This window comes from Squalius cephalus (assembly GCF_949319135.1).
Source record: "Squalius cephalus genome assembly, chromosome: 16".
NCBI lineage: Eukaryota > Metazoa > Chordata > Actinopteri > Cypriniformes > Leuciscidae > Squalius > Squalius cephalus.
In genome coordinates, this window is record NC_137137.1 from 28,962,677 (window position 1) to 28,983,225 (window position 20,549).

At 37.4% G+C, this 20,549-nt stretch overlaps 1 protein-coding gene across 3 annotated transcripts in view; it reads right to left on the reverse strand.

Annotated features, from left to right (window-relative positions):
- Positions 1 to 20,549, reverse strand: part of plch2a (phospholipase C, eta 2a) — a 154,883-nt gene that overhangs the window by 19,376 nt on the left and 114,958 nt on the right. For all 3 annotated transcript variants that reach the window (XM_079897716.1, XM_079897715.1, XM_079897717.1), the window contains 9 exons: positions 20,259 to 20,462; positions 19,894 to 20,014; positions 17,441 to 17,612; positions 14,124 to 14,231; positions 12,997 to 13,149; positions 11,524 to 11,622; positions 11,109 to 11,209; positions 10,907 to 10,992; positions 176 to 361 (listed from right to left, as the gene is read on the reverse strand). In XM_079897716.1, coding sequence (XP_079753842.1) covers positions 176 to 361; positions 10,907 to 10,992; positions 11,109 to 11,209; positions 11,524 to 11,622; positions 12,997 to 13,149; positions 14,124 to 14,231; positions 17,441 to 17,612; positions 19,894 to 20,014; positions 20,259 to 20,462 — 1,230 coding nt within the window. The remainder of the gene's footprint in view (positions 1 to 175; positions 362 to 10,906; positions 10,993 to 11,108; positions 11,210 to 11,523; positions 11,623 to 12,996; positions 13,150 to 14,123; positions 14,232 to 17,440; positions 17,613 to 19,893; positions 20,015 to 20,258; positions 20,463 to 20,549) is intronic.

Here is a 20,549-nt window from a genome sequence, read left to right on the forward strand (position 1 = left end):
TATAAATAATTCCTGCAAATCTAGTTGTGTCTTCAAAGAATTGAACCATTTTCATATTAAATTTAAATGCTGCATGGAGTAATGAGCAGCAGGTTCCCAGTATGCTTCAGGCATACGGTTTATTCTCGGTCTCTCCAATAAACATAAATATTTGTTTGTGGGTGGACTGGCGTACCCAGATGGCAGCCAGCATTCCAGAAGGGCTGTGGGTTGAAGTTGCTGGAGTCCACGCGATAAGGGGAGGGGTAGATGCGTGAGAGCTGGCGCTGGTTGAATCGGACGAACTGCACTGGCTTCTGCTGCATTAACTGATGGGCCTTGGTCTCGCTCATCGACGACACCTGCCAACTGCAGCTGCTCACTGCAGAGCAAACCACATGCATGAGGTGCTGACATATAAACACTGGACTACACCCATCTGAACAACTGGAGCAATATGGAGGAGAGTGCTACTTAAAAATAATTAAGTAATCAAACATCAGTCAAATATAAAATCACAAATACACACAAAAAAAAAACAGACATATTTACAGACAAGTGTTTTTTCTGAATCCATTTTCCAAATTAGTTAAAAATTGCACAGCTGATCACATGAAAACAAACACACTAGAAGAAATGTTTTTTTATGTTTGAATTTTGAATGTTTTGATAAAAATAAAACAAAGATTGTTGGAGTACTTTTTACTATTTTAAAAATAGAAATAATACTACTAAAATACTATATGTATTTCTACTTCAAAATTTCATGTTTAATTAAATTATTATTATTATTTTTTTTTTTTTTGCTGTTTCTTTGTAATTATTTGTAAAATCTACCAGACATTTCTGAATGAAAACTGTTTCAAAGTAAATCCTACACCATTTTTTTTTATTCAGTGTAATTTCTTTGTGTAATGAACTTTAATCTGAATTGTAAAAGGATTAGTTTACTTCAGAATTAAAAAAATTCTGATAATTTACTCATCCCCACGTCATCCAATGCTAATGTCTTTCTTTCTTCGGCCGAAAAGAAATGAAGGTTTTTGAGGAAAACATTTCAGGATTTTTCACCATATAGTGGACTTCAATGGGGTTCAAATTGCATTTTCAATGCAGCTTCAAAGGCTCTACACGATTCTAGCCGAGGAATAAAGGTCTTATCTAGAGAAACAATCTGTCATAAAAAAAAACAAAAAAACAAGTATACTTTTTAACCACAAATGCTTGTCTTGCACTAGCTCTGCGATGCGCCACACATTACGTAATCACGTTGAAAGATCACGCATGTTCCGGTTCAAAAATATAGGGTAGGGCGAGTATCAAAAAGATTTGATACCAATCTTTCATTTGAAAGTCACGTGTCTAGTATCTGTTAAACCGCATTTGTCATATGCTCAATGAAAAATGCAGAACAATCAGTTCATGCGTTCATGACAACAAGGCTAGATTATTGTAATGTTATTATGGGTGGTTGCCCTGCACGCTTAATAAACAAACTACAGCTGGTCCAAAACGCAGCAGCTCGAGTTCTTACCAGAACCAGGAAGTATGACCATATTAGCCCGGCTTTGAGCCAGCTTTTTCTTCAGCTCTGACTTCGCGTGCAGCCGTGCACGAGCAGAAAACCTCACAACACCCTCCCCCTGTCGGTGATTGGTTGGAACACTATTTGTTTTGGTTTTGAGTGTTTGGCTAAACCAACTGTTTTTGTGTGCAGATCTCAGAGCCTAGGCTGCCTACAGAGACGTGTTTTTTTGACGGCATGCTTATGGGGCGGGCAGCTAGCGGATCGTTAGGAAAGATTAGATGAATGTGATAAAAATATTTTTGGGCCTGAAATCACTGATACCACCTTTAACTGAAGTCAGCCGGATTCCGGCCGTATCCAGATCAGATGGTGGACCTGCGCCTGGACCCATCCATGACGCATCCCTAAAGTCCCAGCCTCATCAGCCCTGTGAAGGCCTCATCGACACGACAGCCATCGGCACTGATCCTCAACAAACTCGTCTCCATACCGGCGTGATGACTCCACTTCCAACCAGATGGAACTGGATAAATATTCTGAATGTTCTGATCCAATCTGACTTCTGACCTGTAATGCTGCCTGGGTCATATTCATACACTGTTCGCTCGTTGGCCAGAGGAGAACTGGCCCCCAACTGAGCCTGGGTTCTCCAAGTTTTTTTTTTCTCCATTCTGTCACCTGATGGAGTTTTGGCTTTTGGCTTGCTTAGTTGGGGATAGGGCTGGGCGATATGGACCAAAAGTCATATCCCGATATATTTAGGCTGAATATCGATATACGATATATATCCCAATATTTTTTCCGCAAAGTGAGAGCAAATGTTCAGTCAAAGTCAAAGCCAAATATGACATGTCACAAGTAGTTTTATTGAAACCAGCTATTTCAGTGAACAGTTGCAAAATCAAATGAATAAATAATAAACAGGTTTCTTCACCTTAGGGCTGCACGATTATGACAAAAATCATAATTGCCGATTATTCCCTTCGAATTGTAATTGCGATTTATTAATTATGATTATTTAAGTTTACATTGAATATATAAACAAATTTTGTGTAAACATGTTAGAATTTGCCTATATATACATATATACATACATACATATATATATATATATATATATATATATATATATATATATATATATATATATATATATATATATATATATATGTATGTATGTATGTATGTATGTATGTATGTATGTATATATGTATATATATATGTATGTATGTATGTATGTATGTATATATGTAAGGAATAATTGACGACAGGCCGTTGAATTATTAGAAAAATAATGCACACCCGAGGTGGTAATGCGGTCACGACGCGAAGCGGAGTGGCCGTTCACCTCGGGTGTGCATTATTTTTCTAATAATTCAACGGCCTGAAGTCAATTATTCTGCTTATACTACAGTTACCACACCTCGAAACATTGTTCAGATTATGTATTTCAAGACGTTTTTAAAGTTTTTGTCATTAAAACGCTCTTGTATGTAGGACTAATTTCTTACGCATCTAATACAATGCCTCCGTTGCTAATTCCAAAACGTCATTTTAGAGTTAGTAACGGAGGTTTGAGCCACTGATAGCAGACTAATGCTGGGACACACGACTAGCTGACACATTCTCTGACTGTTTTCATCGACTGCAGCAGATTTTAAACACCGACTTTGAACACAGACTGAACGCGCTGAACACGCGTTTGGTCATGATCAGTCATACGTATCAAATTACATTCATAACCGGCCTTAAAGTGTGTCCCCAGTTATTACTGCAGTTATTAGAGAGAGAGATGTTGCAATAATGAGACAGAAAAGCATGTGCGTCAATATTATTATTTATTTATTAATTCAATTCCTTTTAATTAATTCGAATTCATTCTTTTTTTTTCTATTATTGACAGATGACAAACTAAATAAATGAAACACAAATCCCTTTTAACAAGCAGGCCTATCAATAATTATTTATTTGTTATATTATCTGCAATAATAATCCGTGCTGCAGGATTATCCATTTATTTAGCCTATATTCAGTTTAATTTTCTATTGATTATAGATAGGACTATATACTTTATTTATTCAAATTAAACTGCATCTTTCCATTGATTGTGAAGCTAGACATTGAAAATTGCAGATCAAGCGCATGCGGCTAAATGTTTTTTCTTGTTATGAATTGTATCCTATTTTCCGTTATTACAGTTGACTACGCGAAGTGATATGGAACTGTAATGCGGTCAAGACCTGCCTGGAACTACTTTAGCCGTGCGTTTCCCTGAAAATAATGCACACCTTAGAACGTTCGTCAACCAATCAGATACAAGCATTCAACGGCCCTGTAGTATAAATATATATATTGCAGGGTACGATTTGTGAAAAAAAATGTTTTGAAATATTACATAAATATTTGTACTTGGTGACATTCTGAAAAGCCCTACATGGATCAAAGCTAATGGACAGGATCAGATAAATTAGCCGCAATGTCATCTATTGTCTCAGAAGGCTAGCGCTGACAGAGGGTGGTCCATTTCTGATTTTATTGTTCTATCGCACTGACAGTTCACATTACAGCGCTTTACTTAGTTTAATAGGCTAGGTCAGCGTTTCCCAAACGCGAATTCCCAACCAATTTTTCCCCCAAAAAAATTACCATCAATCTCGGATCGTCGGAAGTCTCTAATAACACCAAATAATGCGCACAAATTTATAACAAAAATGCAAATCATAAGTTTTCGGAGTTGAATTGCGGAGGTTACGCTTGCGCGTGATTTTATTCCTGTGCCTCATTCCCAGTGCGTCCACATAAAACTGCCTATTTTTCATTGTTGCGCTTACGGTCAAATACACACGAAAATGTTGTCACAACGTCCGTCTTGCCGTAGCCTATTCACATAAACACATCGGTTATGTCCGTGCTGTCAACGGTAACGCGTGTGATTAATGTTTTTCAGTTTAACGCGTTAAAAATATTTAACGCAATTAAAGCAGCATCCGATTTTTTCTGTCATCCTTTGGCTAGCGTTACATTATATAATCACGTTCTTCTTCATGCAAATGCTTTTAAACCATGTAAGCGAGAAAATACAAAAGAGAATGCGCTGTCTCTGATGCTGACACACACGACGCACAGAACGATGCGCACCAGAATCAACTTCTCTTTCACGCTTTTGCGATACTTTGAGGATACTCAAAGAAGTATCCTAATGAGAGCAGTCTTAAATTAGTTAAATAAAGTCTTAAATGAACGTTAAGAGTTGTGAGAAAATGGGACGCGTGTGGGATCCGCATCCGCATGTGCAGCAGTGACATCAGAATCAAATAACACTTCATTCATAAAAAGATGCCATTAAACAATTATTTGAAATATACTGTCTTTATGTTGTTTCTACATTAATTTGGAGATTAACTGGTGAAATTACATAAAATATATTAAAAACAAGCTATCTTGTGCAATTATAACAAAATTATCCCAATATAAAAACACTAATACACTGAGTGAGCAAAGGTGAGATTTGCAATGGTAATTGAGCAATGTTTATATATGAATAAAAGCCTTAATTAAATATGTCATTATGTAAAGTGATCTCTTCAGAAGAAATTACTGATTTCCTAGACTTTAAATGGATGGACAATTTTTTTTGATAATATTACAAATATCTGTATGACAGTAGGCCTATACGGCAGTTATTCCCTGTGGTATTGAAAATTGATACATTTCATGGTCTCATGCCTCATTCGCGCGAACTGGACGCACCCGCGCCGCGCTAAACGACTTAAAAGACCTCTAGACGCGCGTAAACGCGTCTTTACATTGACAATACTCACGCCAGACGCTCAAGAGTGAGTGAGTAATCAAAAAACCTTTGCTTTAGCCTCAATTGAGTGAAACACCGTGTGTAACTTCGGCCATTCTCAGTGGTGTGGCTGGGACACTAACTCTGCTTGTCATCATAGAAACCGATAATCAGATTGTGATGTTTATTCCCGCTTCAGTAATATGCTGAATATGCTGCCTTCCTTTCGACACACAAGTGTTGATAGGCTATTACTCGTGAGGTGTAACCAATCAGATAGCGCCGTGGGCGGGACATTGAGCAAGTCTGCAGAGTGGTGATTACAGAGAGGCTGCGGAAGTAGCGCATTTTAAAATAAAATTGACTTTAATCAAACCACAGATCCGTGATAAGTTTTGTGATCCGTCTCGCCACTAGTGTAGTAGAACTGATCACTTTGAGGGGGGGATAAATTTATCCCCACCGGGGATAAAAATAATTAAGCAGAGGCAGGGATACATTGACCAGAAAGGGGGAAATCCCATGCATCCCCCCCCGGCAAATCGCACCCTGTACATACATACATACATACATACATACATACATACATACACATAAATATATATATATACACTCACCTAAAGGATTATTAGGAACACCTGTTCAATTTCTCATTAATGCAATTATCTAATCAACCAATCACATGGCAGTTGCTTCAATGCATTTAGGGGTGTGGTCCTGGTCAAGACAATCTCCTGAACTCCAAACTGAATGTCAGAATGGGAAAGAAAGGTGATTTAAGCAATTTTGAGCGTGGCATGGTTGTTGGTGCCAGACGGGCCGGTCTGAGTATTTCACAATCTGCTCAATTACTGGGATTTTCACGCACAACCATTTCTAGGGTTTACAAAGAATGGTGTGAAAAGGGAAAAACATCAGTATGCGGCAGTCCTGTGGGTGAAAATGCCTTGTTGATGCTAGAGGTCAGAGGAGAATGGGCCGACTGATTCAAGCTGATAGAAGAGCAACTTTGACTGAAATAACCACTCGTTACAACCGAGGTATGCAGCAAAGCATTTGTGAAGCCACAACACGCACAACCTTGAGGCGGATGGGCTACAACAGCAGAAGACCCCACCGGGTACCACTCATCTCCACTACAAATAGGAAAAAGAGGCTACAATTTGCACAAGCTCACCAAAATTGGACAGTTGAAGACTGGAAAAATGTTGCCTGGTCTGATGAGTCTCGATTTCTGTTGAGACATTCAGATGGTAGAGTCAGAATTTGGCGTAAACAGAATGAGAACATGGATCCATCATGCCTTGTTACCACTGTGCAGGCTGGTGGTGGTGGTGTAATGGTGTGGGGGATGTTTTCTTGGCACACTTTAGGCCCCTTAGTGCCAATTGGGCATCGTTTAAATGCCACGGCCTACCTGAGCATTGTTTCTGACCATGTCCATCCCTTTATGTCCACCATGTACCCATCCTCTGATGGCTACTTCCAGCAGGATAATGCACCATGTCACAAAGCTCGAATCATTTCAAATTGGTTTCTTGAACATGACAATGAGTTCACTGTACTAAAATGGCCCCCACAGTCACCAGATCTCAACCCAATAGAGCATCTTTGGGATGTGGTGGAATGGGAGCTTCGTGCCCTGGATGTGCATCCCACAAATCTCCATCAACTGCAAGATGCTATCCTATCAATATGGGCCAACATTTCTAAAGAATGCTTTCCGCACCTTTTTGAATCAATGCCACGTAGAATTAAGGCAGCTCTGAAGGCGAAAGGGGGTCAAACACAGTATTAGTATGGTGTTCCTAATAATCCTTTAGGTGAGTGTATATATATATATATATATATATATATATATATATATATATATAAGCAAATTATAACACGTTTACACAAATTTTTTTAACACACACAAGTACTTTTCCCCTTTACTTAACATAAATTGTAATGACTAGTACTAATAAATAAACATTAGGCCTATGCTAAAGCTATTAAATAGCAGTCCCAAACTATTTTTTGTTAATACAATGGTGGTATGAGCCACTACAGTCATTTAAAAATATAAAAAATAACACAAAGAAAAATAGTGGCATAGTGGGTTATTATGGAAACGACAGTTACCATGGTGAATACACAATATTAACAATAACTATTAATGAAACATGGAAACTGCTCCTGGTGAATAGAATGAAAATCATACCTGCATTACATTTATTTTGTGTAATTTACAACATAACGGCGTTGCATTCTCATAGTTTCTTTTGCACTTGATCAGTGAGGCGATACAGCGCGCGCCGCTGCATTTGCGCGTGCAATTGAAGAGTGCGCTACAAGTACAGCATAACGGCTGACAGGACAAGAAAGTCCGCTTTTCTGAGGTGAAAAACTTTATTTCAGCGTATACTTGCGTCACTGCCTGGTAGTTCCTATTGTATGGGGGTATTATTGTTGCAATTTTCCAAATAAATAGATTCATATTCACAAATAAATGTAAAGAGATTCACAAAAATGTATCGAATTCACAAATAAATAGATTAAGATCCACAAATAAATGTAAAGAGTTTCACAAAAAATTATAAAATGCACAAATAAATAAAAAGAGATTTGCAAATAAATAAAATATTTACAAATGTTTTATAATTTTACAAACACAACTCTGTCTGGCATTTATTTGTGAATCGGTTCCTGTGCATTTGTAAATCGCTGCACACATTTGTGAATCGGTTCCTGTGCATTTGTAAATCGCTGCACACATTTGTGAATCGGTTCCTGTGCATTTGTAAATCCCCTCACGCATTTGTGAATCGGTTCCTGTGCATTTGTGAATCCCCTCACGCATTTGTGGATTTTGAAACACTTCTAGCGTCGACGTGCAGACAAATCCACAAATACGTGGACTCCACCCACCGTGTACTCAAGCCAATCAGATAACGGCCACATCGATCTGGCCAATCGTAGCACGTTCTCGCTTCAACCAATCACGTTTGGCTTTACACTGGGCGATCTTGCTCTGAAATAACTGCTCATTCATCTGCATTTGCTCAAATAGGAAGTGTACGCGTAAAGGCCCATAAAATATGTTTCAAATTTGGATTTTGTTAGAATTACACCATTAAACTGCTTGTCAAGCCAATAAGCCACAATTTTTATGAGCCTTGAAAAAAGCCAGAGAAACAGCACTTTGCATCTCTGTTATGGGAACAACACATTATGGACGCGTCACGTTTTTCAAGATAGAACAGAAAAGCATCAAGTAGCTGACTAATGAATAACTGGGTTCAACCATAAATAGCTACACGAGTTTTTAATTTGCATTGCAAGATTTTTATTTGCAGCATCGACCCCAGTAGCCTACTACACGCTGATGCTGAGGCTCGTACTGTTATTGGGTGGTCATTTGGGCTCATATATGGTATTCTACATGACATTTATTTATGTCCTATTGCTATTTGTCACCGCGACTGTGCTTTAAAAGGCAAAATCGTATATGTTCTGTAATTTCTTGCATCGTGTCTATCCCGTGCGAGGCTATCTACACTGGGCAAACCGAATGTGCAAAACATTTGTCCTAATTGCGTGAAGTAGCCGCTACATCAGAAGTCCGGGCATCCGTTTACTATCAATGAATGCCCCGCGTCCAGGACACTATCACGAAGTATGATTTTTCAAGTAACCAGCACTAGTCAATAAGTAGGCTACGATCAGAGCCATTAAGAGTACGATTATGCAGGCATGTCTGCAGCTAAGCAGACGTCACATAGGGAATATGTGTTAACGTTTCAAACATGCTAGTGTTACATTATTTGAAACTGCTACGGCAGCAGTGAATAGATCGTGCCTATTTGCTTTTGACGCGCTGTGTCGCGCCTCTTGCCGGTGTAGAGACTGTTCATGATGCTCGGGATCTCTGATTATCATAATTCCCTGAGTGTATCCTGATGGAAATATAAAGAGGCCTTAAACTCCAACAATCTTTTGAAAACAGAGTGTTTTTACCACACAGACAGTTCAGCGCTACTACTGCTCCTTTCAAGGATGCAAGAATCAGTTCCCGCCCCGAGTGTAAAGCCAAACGTGATTGGTTGAAGCGAGAACGTGCTACGATTGGCCAGCTCGATGTGGCCGTTATCTGATTGGCTTGAGTACACGGTGGGTGGAGTCCACGTATTTGTGGATTTGTCTGCACGTCGACGCTAGAAGTGTTTCAAAATCCACAAATGCGTGAGGGGATTCACAAATGCACAGGAACCGATTCACAAATGTGTGCAGTGATTTACAAATGCACAGGAACCGATTCACAAATAAATGCCAGACAGAGTTGTGTTTGTAAAATTATAAAACATTTGTAAATATTTTATTTATTTGCAAATCTCATTTTATTTATTTGTGCATTTTATATTTTTTTGTGAAACTCTTTACATTTATTTGTGGATCTTAATCTATTTATTTGTGAATTCGATACATTTTTGTGAATCTCTTTACATTTATTTGTGAATATGAATCTATTTATTTGGAATATTGCAACAATAATACCCCCATACTATTGTGCTGGGTTTTCTGAAGTAGTCATGATTCGCCTCTCATAACATAACATGCTCTAAACACGCACGCAGAGTGGAAAAGGAGGAGCGGGGGCGCGGGGAGCAAGGATCACAGCGCAAATTTGAACTATATCGATAAATGCGATATGGTCTAATTCCATATCGCATTGATATATCGCCCAGCCCTAGTTGGGGACATTTAATATTCAACAATATTATTGATCTGCCTTACTTAAGGTGGACGATAACGCAATTTTCTTCTAGAAACAAACTTTGTTGTATTATTGTCATGTTATCACTGTGAAGCTGCTTTGATACAATCTGTATTGTAAAAAGCGCTATAAAAATAAAGGTGACTTGACTTGACTCTTTTACCTTTTATCATTATTTTTTTTTGTTGTAAATGATGTTTGACCATAAAAACTATCAATGGTGTTTGATACTATCAACCATAAAAAATGGTGTTTGACCATAAAAAAAAATACTACGTGTCCTTGCACGTTCGTTTTGTAAACAAGAGGTCGGTGCATCCGCCTATGTCACGTGTGATCTTTCAACGCGATTACGTAATGCGGGGCGGATTGCAGAGCTAGTGCAAGACAAGCTTTTTTTTTTGGGGTGGGTGGGGTGACCAATTGTTTCTCTAGATAAGACCCTTATTCCTCAGCTGGGATCACGTAGAGCCTTTGAAGCTGCATTGAAACTGCAATCTGGACCTTCAAAGTGTTGATAACCGTTGAAGTCCACTATATGGAGAAAAACCCTGAAATGTTTTCCTCAAAAACCTTAATTTCTTTTCGACTGAAGAAAGAAAGACATGAACATCTTGGATGACGTGGGGATGAGTAAATTCTCAGGAAATTTTAATTCTGACGTGAACTAATCCTTTAATAAAATAAACATTTCTAATGGATTCCTCGATTGGTTAAGTGCTCAATGGAGTTTCACTCTAGAGCCTAAATAAAGGATACAGTTTTCATCAACCTTGTAATACTGAATCTCACAGGAAGTGTTCTGTGTGCAAATGTTAAAGAGATTTTCACATATATTTTCTGTTCTTCTCACCTTGTGCCTCAAAGTCAGGTATGCCGACAGATTTAGTGTATACCAGATCAGAAAGTGCTCTTGACAACTTCATGGTTTTTTTCTTTCTGTTGAAATAGATTACAGTTACATGAAGGTTGAAGCATATCAACACAAAATATTTAAATATTTAACTGACTATATACTGTATAAATTCACACATGATGAACAGTTCTAATGGTACCTGCTGTGATGCGCTGGTGCTTTAGACGCCCCACTCGAGCTCTCCTGATCGGTGTCCGTATCCTCAAAACTGGAGGATTTTTTCAGTTTACTCGTCTTTTTCTACAGTGCACAGATGGAGTTGAGGTGATGCAGTGTCAATATATTAAGTCAATATGTAAGAGATAGCCGAACACTATTGGAAAATAAACCTTGAATGGGTGGCCAGGACTCACAAAGCATTTATTACACAGCTGAATCAAGTATTCCAGAGAGCTGTATACACACATTTTATTATTTCTATTAATCATTCATTCAGTATGAATAATTGATCTATGCAACAGAGGATGTATTTTTCAGTGTGTGCAGTGTGTTATTATGGGAAGAAACATTGTTTTGTTGAATGTGGGTGCATTTGCTAAGTAATCTGTAAGTACCTTGCGTTTGGAAAAGCTCCCCATGAAAGATTTAGACACACGTTTGTTGCCACCGACGTTGGCCTCATCTCCAGTGTCAGTACTGTCTTCTGCTTTCCCCTGAATTCAAAATATTGATGCATAGCATTGAAAATCTGGACAGGGGTGTATAAACTAAATATACCAAATATACACTAGACATTATCATGACAGTTAAACACTTACAGTGTGCAGTTACAGTAACAATAGATACACTTTCTGCCGCGGATGGACAACAGACTTATTCTTTGACACAATGATCACTAGGTGGCGGTAGCAACCTATTCAAACAGGATTGTTCTTGCTCTTTCCAAATGGTTGATTGTGCTGTAGACATACTCTGACACTAACAACATACATTTATTTCAATGTCCTTACTATGCAAGACAAATAAGCTGCAAATAAGATATGATCATCCACATTTACACATAAACCCATTATTCAGTATTTAGCAAATTGATCCACCTTGATGAATGACAGTGTGAACTAACTTAGCTACTTAGCTATTACATAGGACATTTAGATTTAGAAATCTTAAAAGGTACATTAAATAGACTGGGAGAGGGTGGACTTCAGGGGAAAATGCTACAAAAATATATCATATTGCCCCCTTTCCTATTTCTCTGTGGGCCGTCAAGGACGGCAGTGTAGCAGTCCTGTGTAGTTGTCTTATTTAAATATTAGGCCTCAAGTAAGTCCTTAAATAACCACATTATCTGTACAAGGGCAGAACTAACCTAATTATAGTACTTGCTGAACAGTTCATATGAGTGAAAGGTAAGAGCTTGGTAAAGTAGGAGAACTAACTACAGTATTTTTTGTCATTATGTAACTTATTATATGTAACTTGACATTTAGGATAATTTAGGTCATTTCGTTTTTGCTCTAAATAATAGGTGTATAAATTGATGATTAATTAAATTGAGAAATGAATAAACATACAATGATCAAACTATAATGATCCAAGTGCATTGAAATAGAATAGAAAATAGAATGGAATACCACTGTAAAAAAAAAAAAAAAAAATTCTTACTCAGTATTTTTGTCTTGTTTTCCAGTACAAATACCTAAAAATTCTTAAATAAAGATCATTTTATTTGAGAAGCAAAATTACTTAAAATTGTATTCTGAAAACTTCAAATAATAAAAAAAATATCTCTCAGTGGGGTCAGAAACAATAAAATTCAAAAATTCAAATGGAGTATAAAATAATTTTTCTTGCTTTACAGACAGATATTTGCTATTATTTTACACATAAACTCACTTAATTTTGATTGTTTATTAAGACTAAATTGTTTTGCTTCTCAAGTAAATGCATCTTGATTTAAGAATGTTTAGATATTTGAACTGGAAAACGAGACAAAAATACTGAGTAAGAACATGATTTTTTTGCAGTGTTTCCTGGAAAAGGAGGAGTGACATGTAAGCAGTTTGGGTCAAGTACAGCGTATTAACCTTCTGCGGTGATTTGTCATGTTTTCCCGTGGGCGGCAGGGCTGCCATGGTAAAGTTGTCTGGATCTTCCCGGTCACGAATCTTTGACTCCTTCATGAGGTTATCTAATTTTTTCTTTGCAACATTTTCCGCCTGCTTCCTGTTCATAGATGTCTGGAAAGTGGGAGACACAGAGAGAACTGAATTTGAATGGACCTCATGTGACGCCTTAAAATTAGCATTGCAATAGCATCTTCAGCTTTCTACAGAGAACATCAAGGTCAAAATATGAATTCATCAAAATATCCAGGTCAGTTCAACTTAAGTCCTTGACCCAATTTTACACACACAGAAAAATTCATGACAAATATTCACTTACAAAAATGCCTCCTTTATTTTTACATTACGGCACTTAAAAGAGAGAGGAACTCTCATCTAAAATGTATGAGCCTTTGAGGTTTCTCTAAGAGCCTTTTGCAAGCAGTACGATTGAAATGTGCTGCTAAAATAACATGCCAGACATACAGTAGAAGGACTTGAAGAATTGAGGATTAGGGTAATTCTCCTTAAACTTTCAAGAATATGTCTAGGGGATATTTTAACCCTAAATGAAACAATAATAATAAAACACATTATATTTTGCATTTAGAAAATGAAGACTAATGACATTATTTTCATGATAAATAAACACATTAAATCTCTCCACCAACTGTTAGTAATAGTTCTATAATGTGAAAAAACTCTCATTCCTATTACTATAATATGAAAAAACATTTATGAAGGACAATTATAAGAAAACATAACTACATTTTTTGTAGTATTAGTATTTTAATTAAAAATACAGTACACAATCAGAGTTCTTGAAGAAAGAAATGTTTCATCAGAGTTCATAATACTAAAATCTTTATAAATTATATAGTATATATGAATGACCTACTGCATATGCCAAAATGTGCAGCGTATAATATAACAGCGCACATCATGGAATATTGTATCCCACAATGCACTCGATTTGCCCTTCTATTTCCAGTGTGTTGAATGAACATTAGCTACTCTCTCATTGTTTGATCAGATTACTTCAAAGTTAACAAATTTTTTCCACAAAGTATAATTTAAAATACTCCATATAATCATCTAACATTACTTACATCTCCATTCATCAGCTTACAGTCGTCCTCCATCTCATCTGCACTGTCTTCATCAGACACATCCCCCTCCTCTGCGTTCTCGTCTATATTTGCAGCCAGTTTTTTACCCTATGAAACATATAGAAAACATGTGAAAATGATGTGTCTGCATAATTTCAACTAACATGCACAGCTTTAAGTTAGACACTGATTAGCAGCACAAAGTCGAACACACCTATTATTTTTGTAATTCCTTTGCTGCCACTAATGTTGCAGAACTAAATGTGGCCTTTAAGACATCATCAAGGCAAAGTAAACATCATTTATGTCTTTCTGGTGCTGATTAGGTGGTTTTAATGAGCAATCACTTTCAACCATTCATAAACTATAATATGATGACACTAACAAAAATACTCTGGAATCCAGTTCCTAACCTACAGTGAAATATAACATGGCCCAAAATCGTATTCTGCACAGCTGTAGGTTAAACTTTTTTTTTTTTTTTCACCCTGATTGGCTGTTGTTGTCTTTTTTCAAACTTTTTTTTTTTTAAAGTGCAGTAAGAAAATAATTATTTCAGGGAATGTTAGTGTAACGGAGGCAAGCTAGAAAGAGCTGTGCAAGTAAACCTCACTCTCCTGGCCTCGAGGCGCACTAGCGACTGACTCTAGAGCGTCTTTGTTAGCGCGCTCGCCTCCCATGCCAGATACGGCAGTTGGAATCCTGCTTGGAGCGTTGCGAGTAGAAATGAAGGGGTTACATTGGTGCCGTGACCCGGATGGGAGTGAGGTTTAGGGGGGCGAGTGTACCAGAGGCAAGCTAGTAAGAGCTGTGCGAGTATACCTTGAGTATACCCAAGAGGCGCATTAGCGTCTGACTCTAGACGCTGTGGTCTTTAGCGTCCTTGTTAGCACGCTAGCCTTCCATGCCAGAAATGCTGGTTCGAATCCCGCTCTGAGTGGTGCAAGTAGAACCAGAGTGATTACATTAGGACACAGTGTAAGGACACATTGGCAGTAATAGGAAGAGTTGGGGCCAGATATGCAAAACAGGGCAAATTAGCATGAGAGCGCAATTAAAAAAAGAAAACGCTGATGGGAATGGAAAGTTCTGTGCGCAATCTACTGACGACAAATTAAATAACACAGACGCAGCCGGATCATTTCCATAATGACCAACGCAAGAGCAGCCCAAATTAGCGTCTGGTTTAAGACATGCTTTGGCCGGTAAATAATGGCGCCAAAAAACAGTGAATTAACTAGCGCAAACCTTAGTAAATCACCTTGCATGATACATTTAAAAACTTTCCTCACATAAATTTTGCGTCTGAATGGGAAACTCCTACAAATGCATATGCAATAAAGTCAGTCGCAAAAAAATATGTCCATGCCTTTTCAGAGCAAATTTTTCACTGCGTGTCTTTAGTAAATCCTGACATTAGTTATTTAATGCCAAAAGAGGGTTTGCGCTGGTTCAAGCTGTAAGTAAATCTGACCCTCGGTTTCTTGTAGCAAAAAATCGATGTTTGAAAGCAAATGTTTTTAGATACCAAAGCTTGATTTCATGTTTGTGTTTATCATGATGCAATTTATAACCCAACACAAGTACAAGTTGCATGAACAGTTTTACATTCATACAACACATGTATACTATATATAAAAAAATACTTTTTTAGTGGTCTCTAAGTAATTACTTATTCAAAAGAACTTATTTAGAGAGTATGCTATTTTGGAAGCAGACAGACATTTGAAAGAAACTTTTGAGGACTGAGCTTTGCTACTGCACGAACGCATGATGCAAGTGCATATAATGGGACTTCCTGCTTGCTATACTACATGCATTTTTATCTGCATTTCTGTAGAGAATGTTTCTGGCCCAAGGGTGTTATAGAAGTAACAGCATCTTACAAGACAATTAAAACCCAGGGGACATACCGGTTCCTACAGTGCTTTATCAGTAAAAAGTACGATTGAAGTGCACAGAACAGCACTAATCTACAGAGATGCAGCACTGACATTGACAGGGACATTAACAGATAGAGGCCAGTGATAGATAGACAGAAATGGGTAAATCAATAGAGGGTCAAACTATGTCTGTAATTAGATTTAGTGTGTGCTGTTAGTTGCTGCTTTTATTGGCTTTGACGTTGCATTAACACACTGTAAAATCTATTTAACTCTCTAACCAATTTTATTAGTTTTTGATTTTCATCATCAGGGATTAAATTCAAAATATTGTAACTTTTGCACTACTTTGTTTTTATGTCAAATTCAACAAAATGTAACAATTAAACCTAAAGGGAATGGTATTCACTCTTATGTTGTTCCAAACCTATATGAAACCTGTTCTTCCTTCTGCAGAACACAAAAGAAGATATTTTGAAAAATGTTGATAACCATAGAGTTTTGGTACCCGTTGACTTCCATTGAATTGTTTTGTCTATAGAAAAGGAAGTCAATGGGAACCGTTAACAACATTTTTTCAAAACATCATCTTTTGTGTTCCTCAGAAGAAAGAAATTCATACAAGTTTGAAACGAAATGAGGGTGGTGACAGAATTTTAATTTTTGGGTAGAGCTGAAAACATTAAAGTATTTATTATAGCCTTGTTCAACGGTAACAAAGCAAAATTCCAATCAAATTCAACGATTGAGCTGCGATGAGAGTGCATTATAACACACAGTCTGTTTTCTGGGCTCCCAGGAGCCACGTGCTCCATGATTCACAGCCTGTGCCGAGCAATTTGTCAATACGACCGGCTGGCCCAGTTTACAGTTCAGGATTCACTTTCTAGTGGGAACGTCAGTCTGCCTTCCAATTATAGCGCCAACTCGCTTGCCGAGCTGCTCTATCTACGGCCCAATTTCCAAACCTCACACTTTATTAAAAGCACAGGAGAGGGCTGGACTTCAGCAAATAGATTTTATATCATTAAGACTCTATGGTTTTGCTGCTCTAAAAGTTTTTCTGATAGAAAACGACCAACAACAGCAGACATTTCTCTTATTCGTTGGTAAAAGATTACACATAATAACATTTTCAGAGAAAAATAAGTAACATATTTAGCACCAAAACAATCAAATAAAAAAAAAAACAGTACATTTTTAATACCATGCACTTTTTTAATTTGCATAAAAATAAATTGAAAGCTTATTTTTACATATTCCATTCTAGTAGCTTAATTCATGTTGTTTAGTTAATTATACGGTGTATGTTTATACAAATAATTTGTTTTACACCATGCTTGTTTTACATCATGAGTGCAGTCATCATCTGAACATAACCATAAATTTGCTGCTTTTGAATGAACATTTGTAAAACAATGTTTAGACAGTTACCTTGATGAGTATTTTGCCTTTTAGGTCTTCAGGTGAAGGCAGGACTCCAGATGGGTCTGTGGGGATGGAGGATACGTCCAGTTTATCACCAAACACTTCAGTCAGATACTGAGCCATCTTCTTTTGCTGAGGGACACTGCAGTGATTCTCAATGGACAGAATCACTGGATACCTGAGGAAATATAGACCAAAAACATGCATTTACATATCTATGATAATAGTGAGGCTAATAAAAAGAGTTAAAATGTCATTCAGGTTTGAGACAGAAGGCTTAAAGGTGTAGTAAGCGTTTCCTGAGAAACGCTGTTAAAAGTGGATTGGCTCGAGCACCAAAACACACTTAGCCAATCAGCAGTAGGGGGCGTGTCCACTCATGAGGGAGGAGGAGAGAGAGTGAGCAAGAGGGAGATTTGAACAAAGACTGTAGAAAGAAAGATGTCTGAAAATGGATGCTGAGGTTGCGTTGATTCTGCTACATACATGAGGAACATTGGTTTCGCTATGTTTCACAGAACCAAGATATGCTGTTGCTGTAATGTTAGCTATAGTAACAGGACAGGATTGTTTGTCTGGAGCATTGTTTGTTGTGGTTGTCTGGAGCTCTTGCTTGTAGGCTATATACTCTTGTGTACTGTATGTTAATTTTTTCCTCTTCCTTCTCGTTCTTTGGTCATCTTCTCTTTATTTAAGCATTATTTTGCCTCGCTTCAGCTATGATAAAGAGACATCCACTCTTGCATTGCGTGTTCGTGCATTTTGGGGGCGGAGCAATGAAGGGAGGGGGTGTGTGTGTTTGGGTTGATTTAAAATATCAACAGTGTTTCTCAGAAATCGCTTAATGTACCTTTAAAACAACAGCTTACAATTAAAAAAAAGGTGGCCAAAGCTTCAAATAGCTTATGCAGAAATCTTCAGAACATTCTTTATGGCTTAATATACAGTAAAATAAAACAGCTCATGTAATATTTAGTTGTATCCAACATTTCTGATGGTTAAGCAATAATTATTTTCAGTGATTTCAAGTCTTATTTCGTACTCTATTTGTGGAAAACACTATTTTTGGTACAAGAAACCTAGATCCATAAGTGAAAACAAATAGCCCTAGATACTGCTAACTGTGTACTTTTACTGCCATTGCAATTTATAAAAAAAACATGCTACTATGGCAAGCCAAATATACACATAACATGCATATCACATCTGACATATGAGTGACACATTATCAAAAAATAGCTTTTTGTTTACTTTGACCTACAAGAAGCCTTAACAATGTGCGGCTTCATTGCATTATGACCTTTAGCAACAACAACACCTGAAACTCATAGCGATGGAGGAAGTCATGTAGAAACAAGCTGTCAGTGTGAAATGTTCATGTGGACACACACGTTCACACTTTCTCTAGACCCTCTGCTCAACAGTGCTGTCGTCAGGCTCAGAGAATGGGAAATTACAAAAACAGCGTGACTGTGGGCTAGCATTGATTGTCCTTCACTGCCAGCTGTCAGGCACATAAACCTTCTAAAAAACTTCAGAGTAATAGTTGTCGTCTCTCATATATACGCCGGAAAAGCAAAATATATATGTATGTGCTTGTGTGTGTGTGTGTGTGTATAGACACATGATTTAAGCATACATCTATATACATCTATGTATTAACCATGCATATATTATATGGCAAGATAATAAATTGATTAAAGTGTTTTAGCAGCTTCTTATGATTTCTGTTTAATTATCTCATTATTGTAATTTGTTCACAGATACAGAAATTGTAAAAAACTAAAAAGAATAAGAAAAAGCCATCAACATGAACCGTTTGACAAAATCGACTTGAATTCCATAACTTTTTGTTGGCATGGTCTGATTGGATTTTCGTGAAATTAGGAGCAGCGTTCAAGGAGTTTGAAAATGTAGGTTTTTCATAAAATTCAAAATTACGGAATCATTTTCATGATGGAAGATGACATCATAGGTTGCATTTGAAATGTCTTGAGCCAAAGAATCAGAGGAAACATTTTTGTTTCTATTTTGTTTCTAGCCCTTACATTTCAAAAGTTCTTAGCATAAACATTAGTGAAATTTGGACATTTGGTGGCGCTTGAGGGGTTTGAGTTAGAGACTCCCAATTTACTATGGTAACTGTTCAGACTGTCCTCTATCTGTGTGCCAAATTTCATAACTTTTCCACAAGCGGTTCTGTGGGCTGCCTTAGCTTAGACTTTCATGGCGGAAGAAGCAGTGCTTGGCCCGTAATCATAATAACTTTGTGTGTACACTAAAAATGGCATTTTCTCACAAAAAGACTGACTCAAAATAATTATACATACTTTGTTTTGCTCTTCTCAGCTTAAAAAAAGTCACAAAGTCTGGCTTGTTGTTAGTTGTTTATATCTCAGTCGACCACTACCTATAACCTTCTGAATCAGTTAATATCCAATATATCCGATGTCTCTTACTGGGTTTTGATGAATGCATATTTGTTGATGGTCTCAATAACATCTTTAAAAAGGATTTTGGAAGTCAGTGTGTAGCCATGATGTACGATTGGTTCTCCATCCTGCCCATCCCAGCAATCCACTAAAGGATGATAATAAAACAAAGTTAAAATTTATTAAATGGATTCATTTAAATGAATTAAATAAATGTACATGTGATTGATACTTTTTCCTTTGTATTTCTCAAGAAAACTAAAGCATATTTTACAAATCACACACAGAGCTTTGCTTCTCATGAATAGTTTGGATCACAAACTGTGGAAAATTCATTCACTTATTTAAGATGCAGCACTAAAAAGCACTATAGAAAATCAGGCCAGCCTTACCTTCCACACATCTGCAGCCGGCCTGGAGCACCCAGGCGTACATATCCACACGAGACTGGGACATGAGCTGGTCGCCCATCAGGTAGGTGTTGTGGGAGGAAGCAATGAAGTAGTTACTGAGTGGCTGCGTCATGTCCTGGTTAACCTCGTAATGCTCAGGGTTGAAGATGTCCCCAGCAGGACTGCGCATGTAATTTGTAAAACCTGTGGGGTACAGTTAGAGGAGATTGTGAATTCCTGTCAACATTAGTTGATGCAGTACAAAGAAAAACTAATGCAATGTAGTCTTGA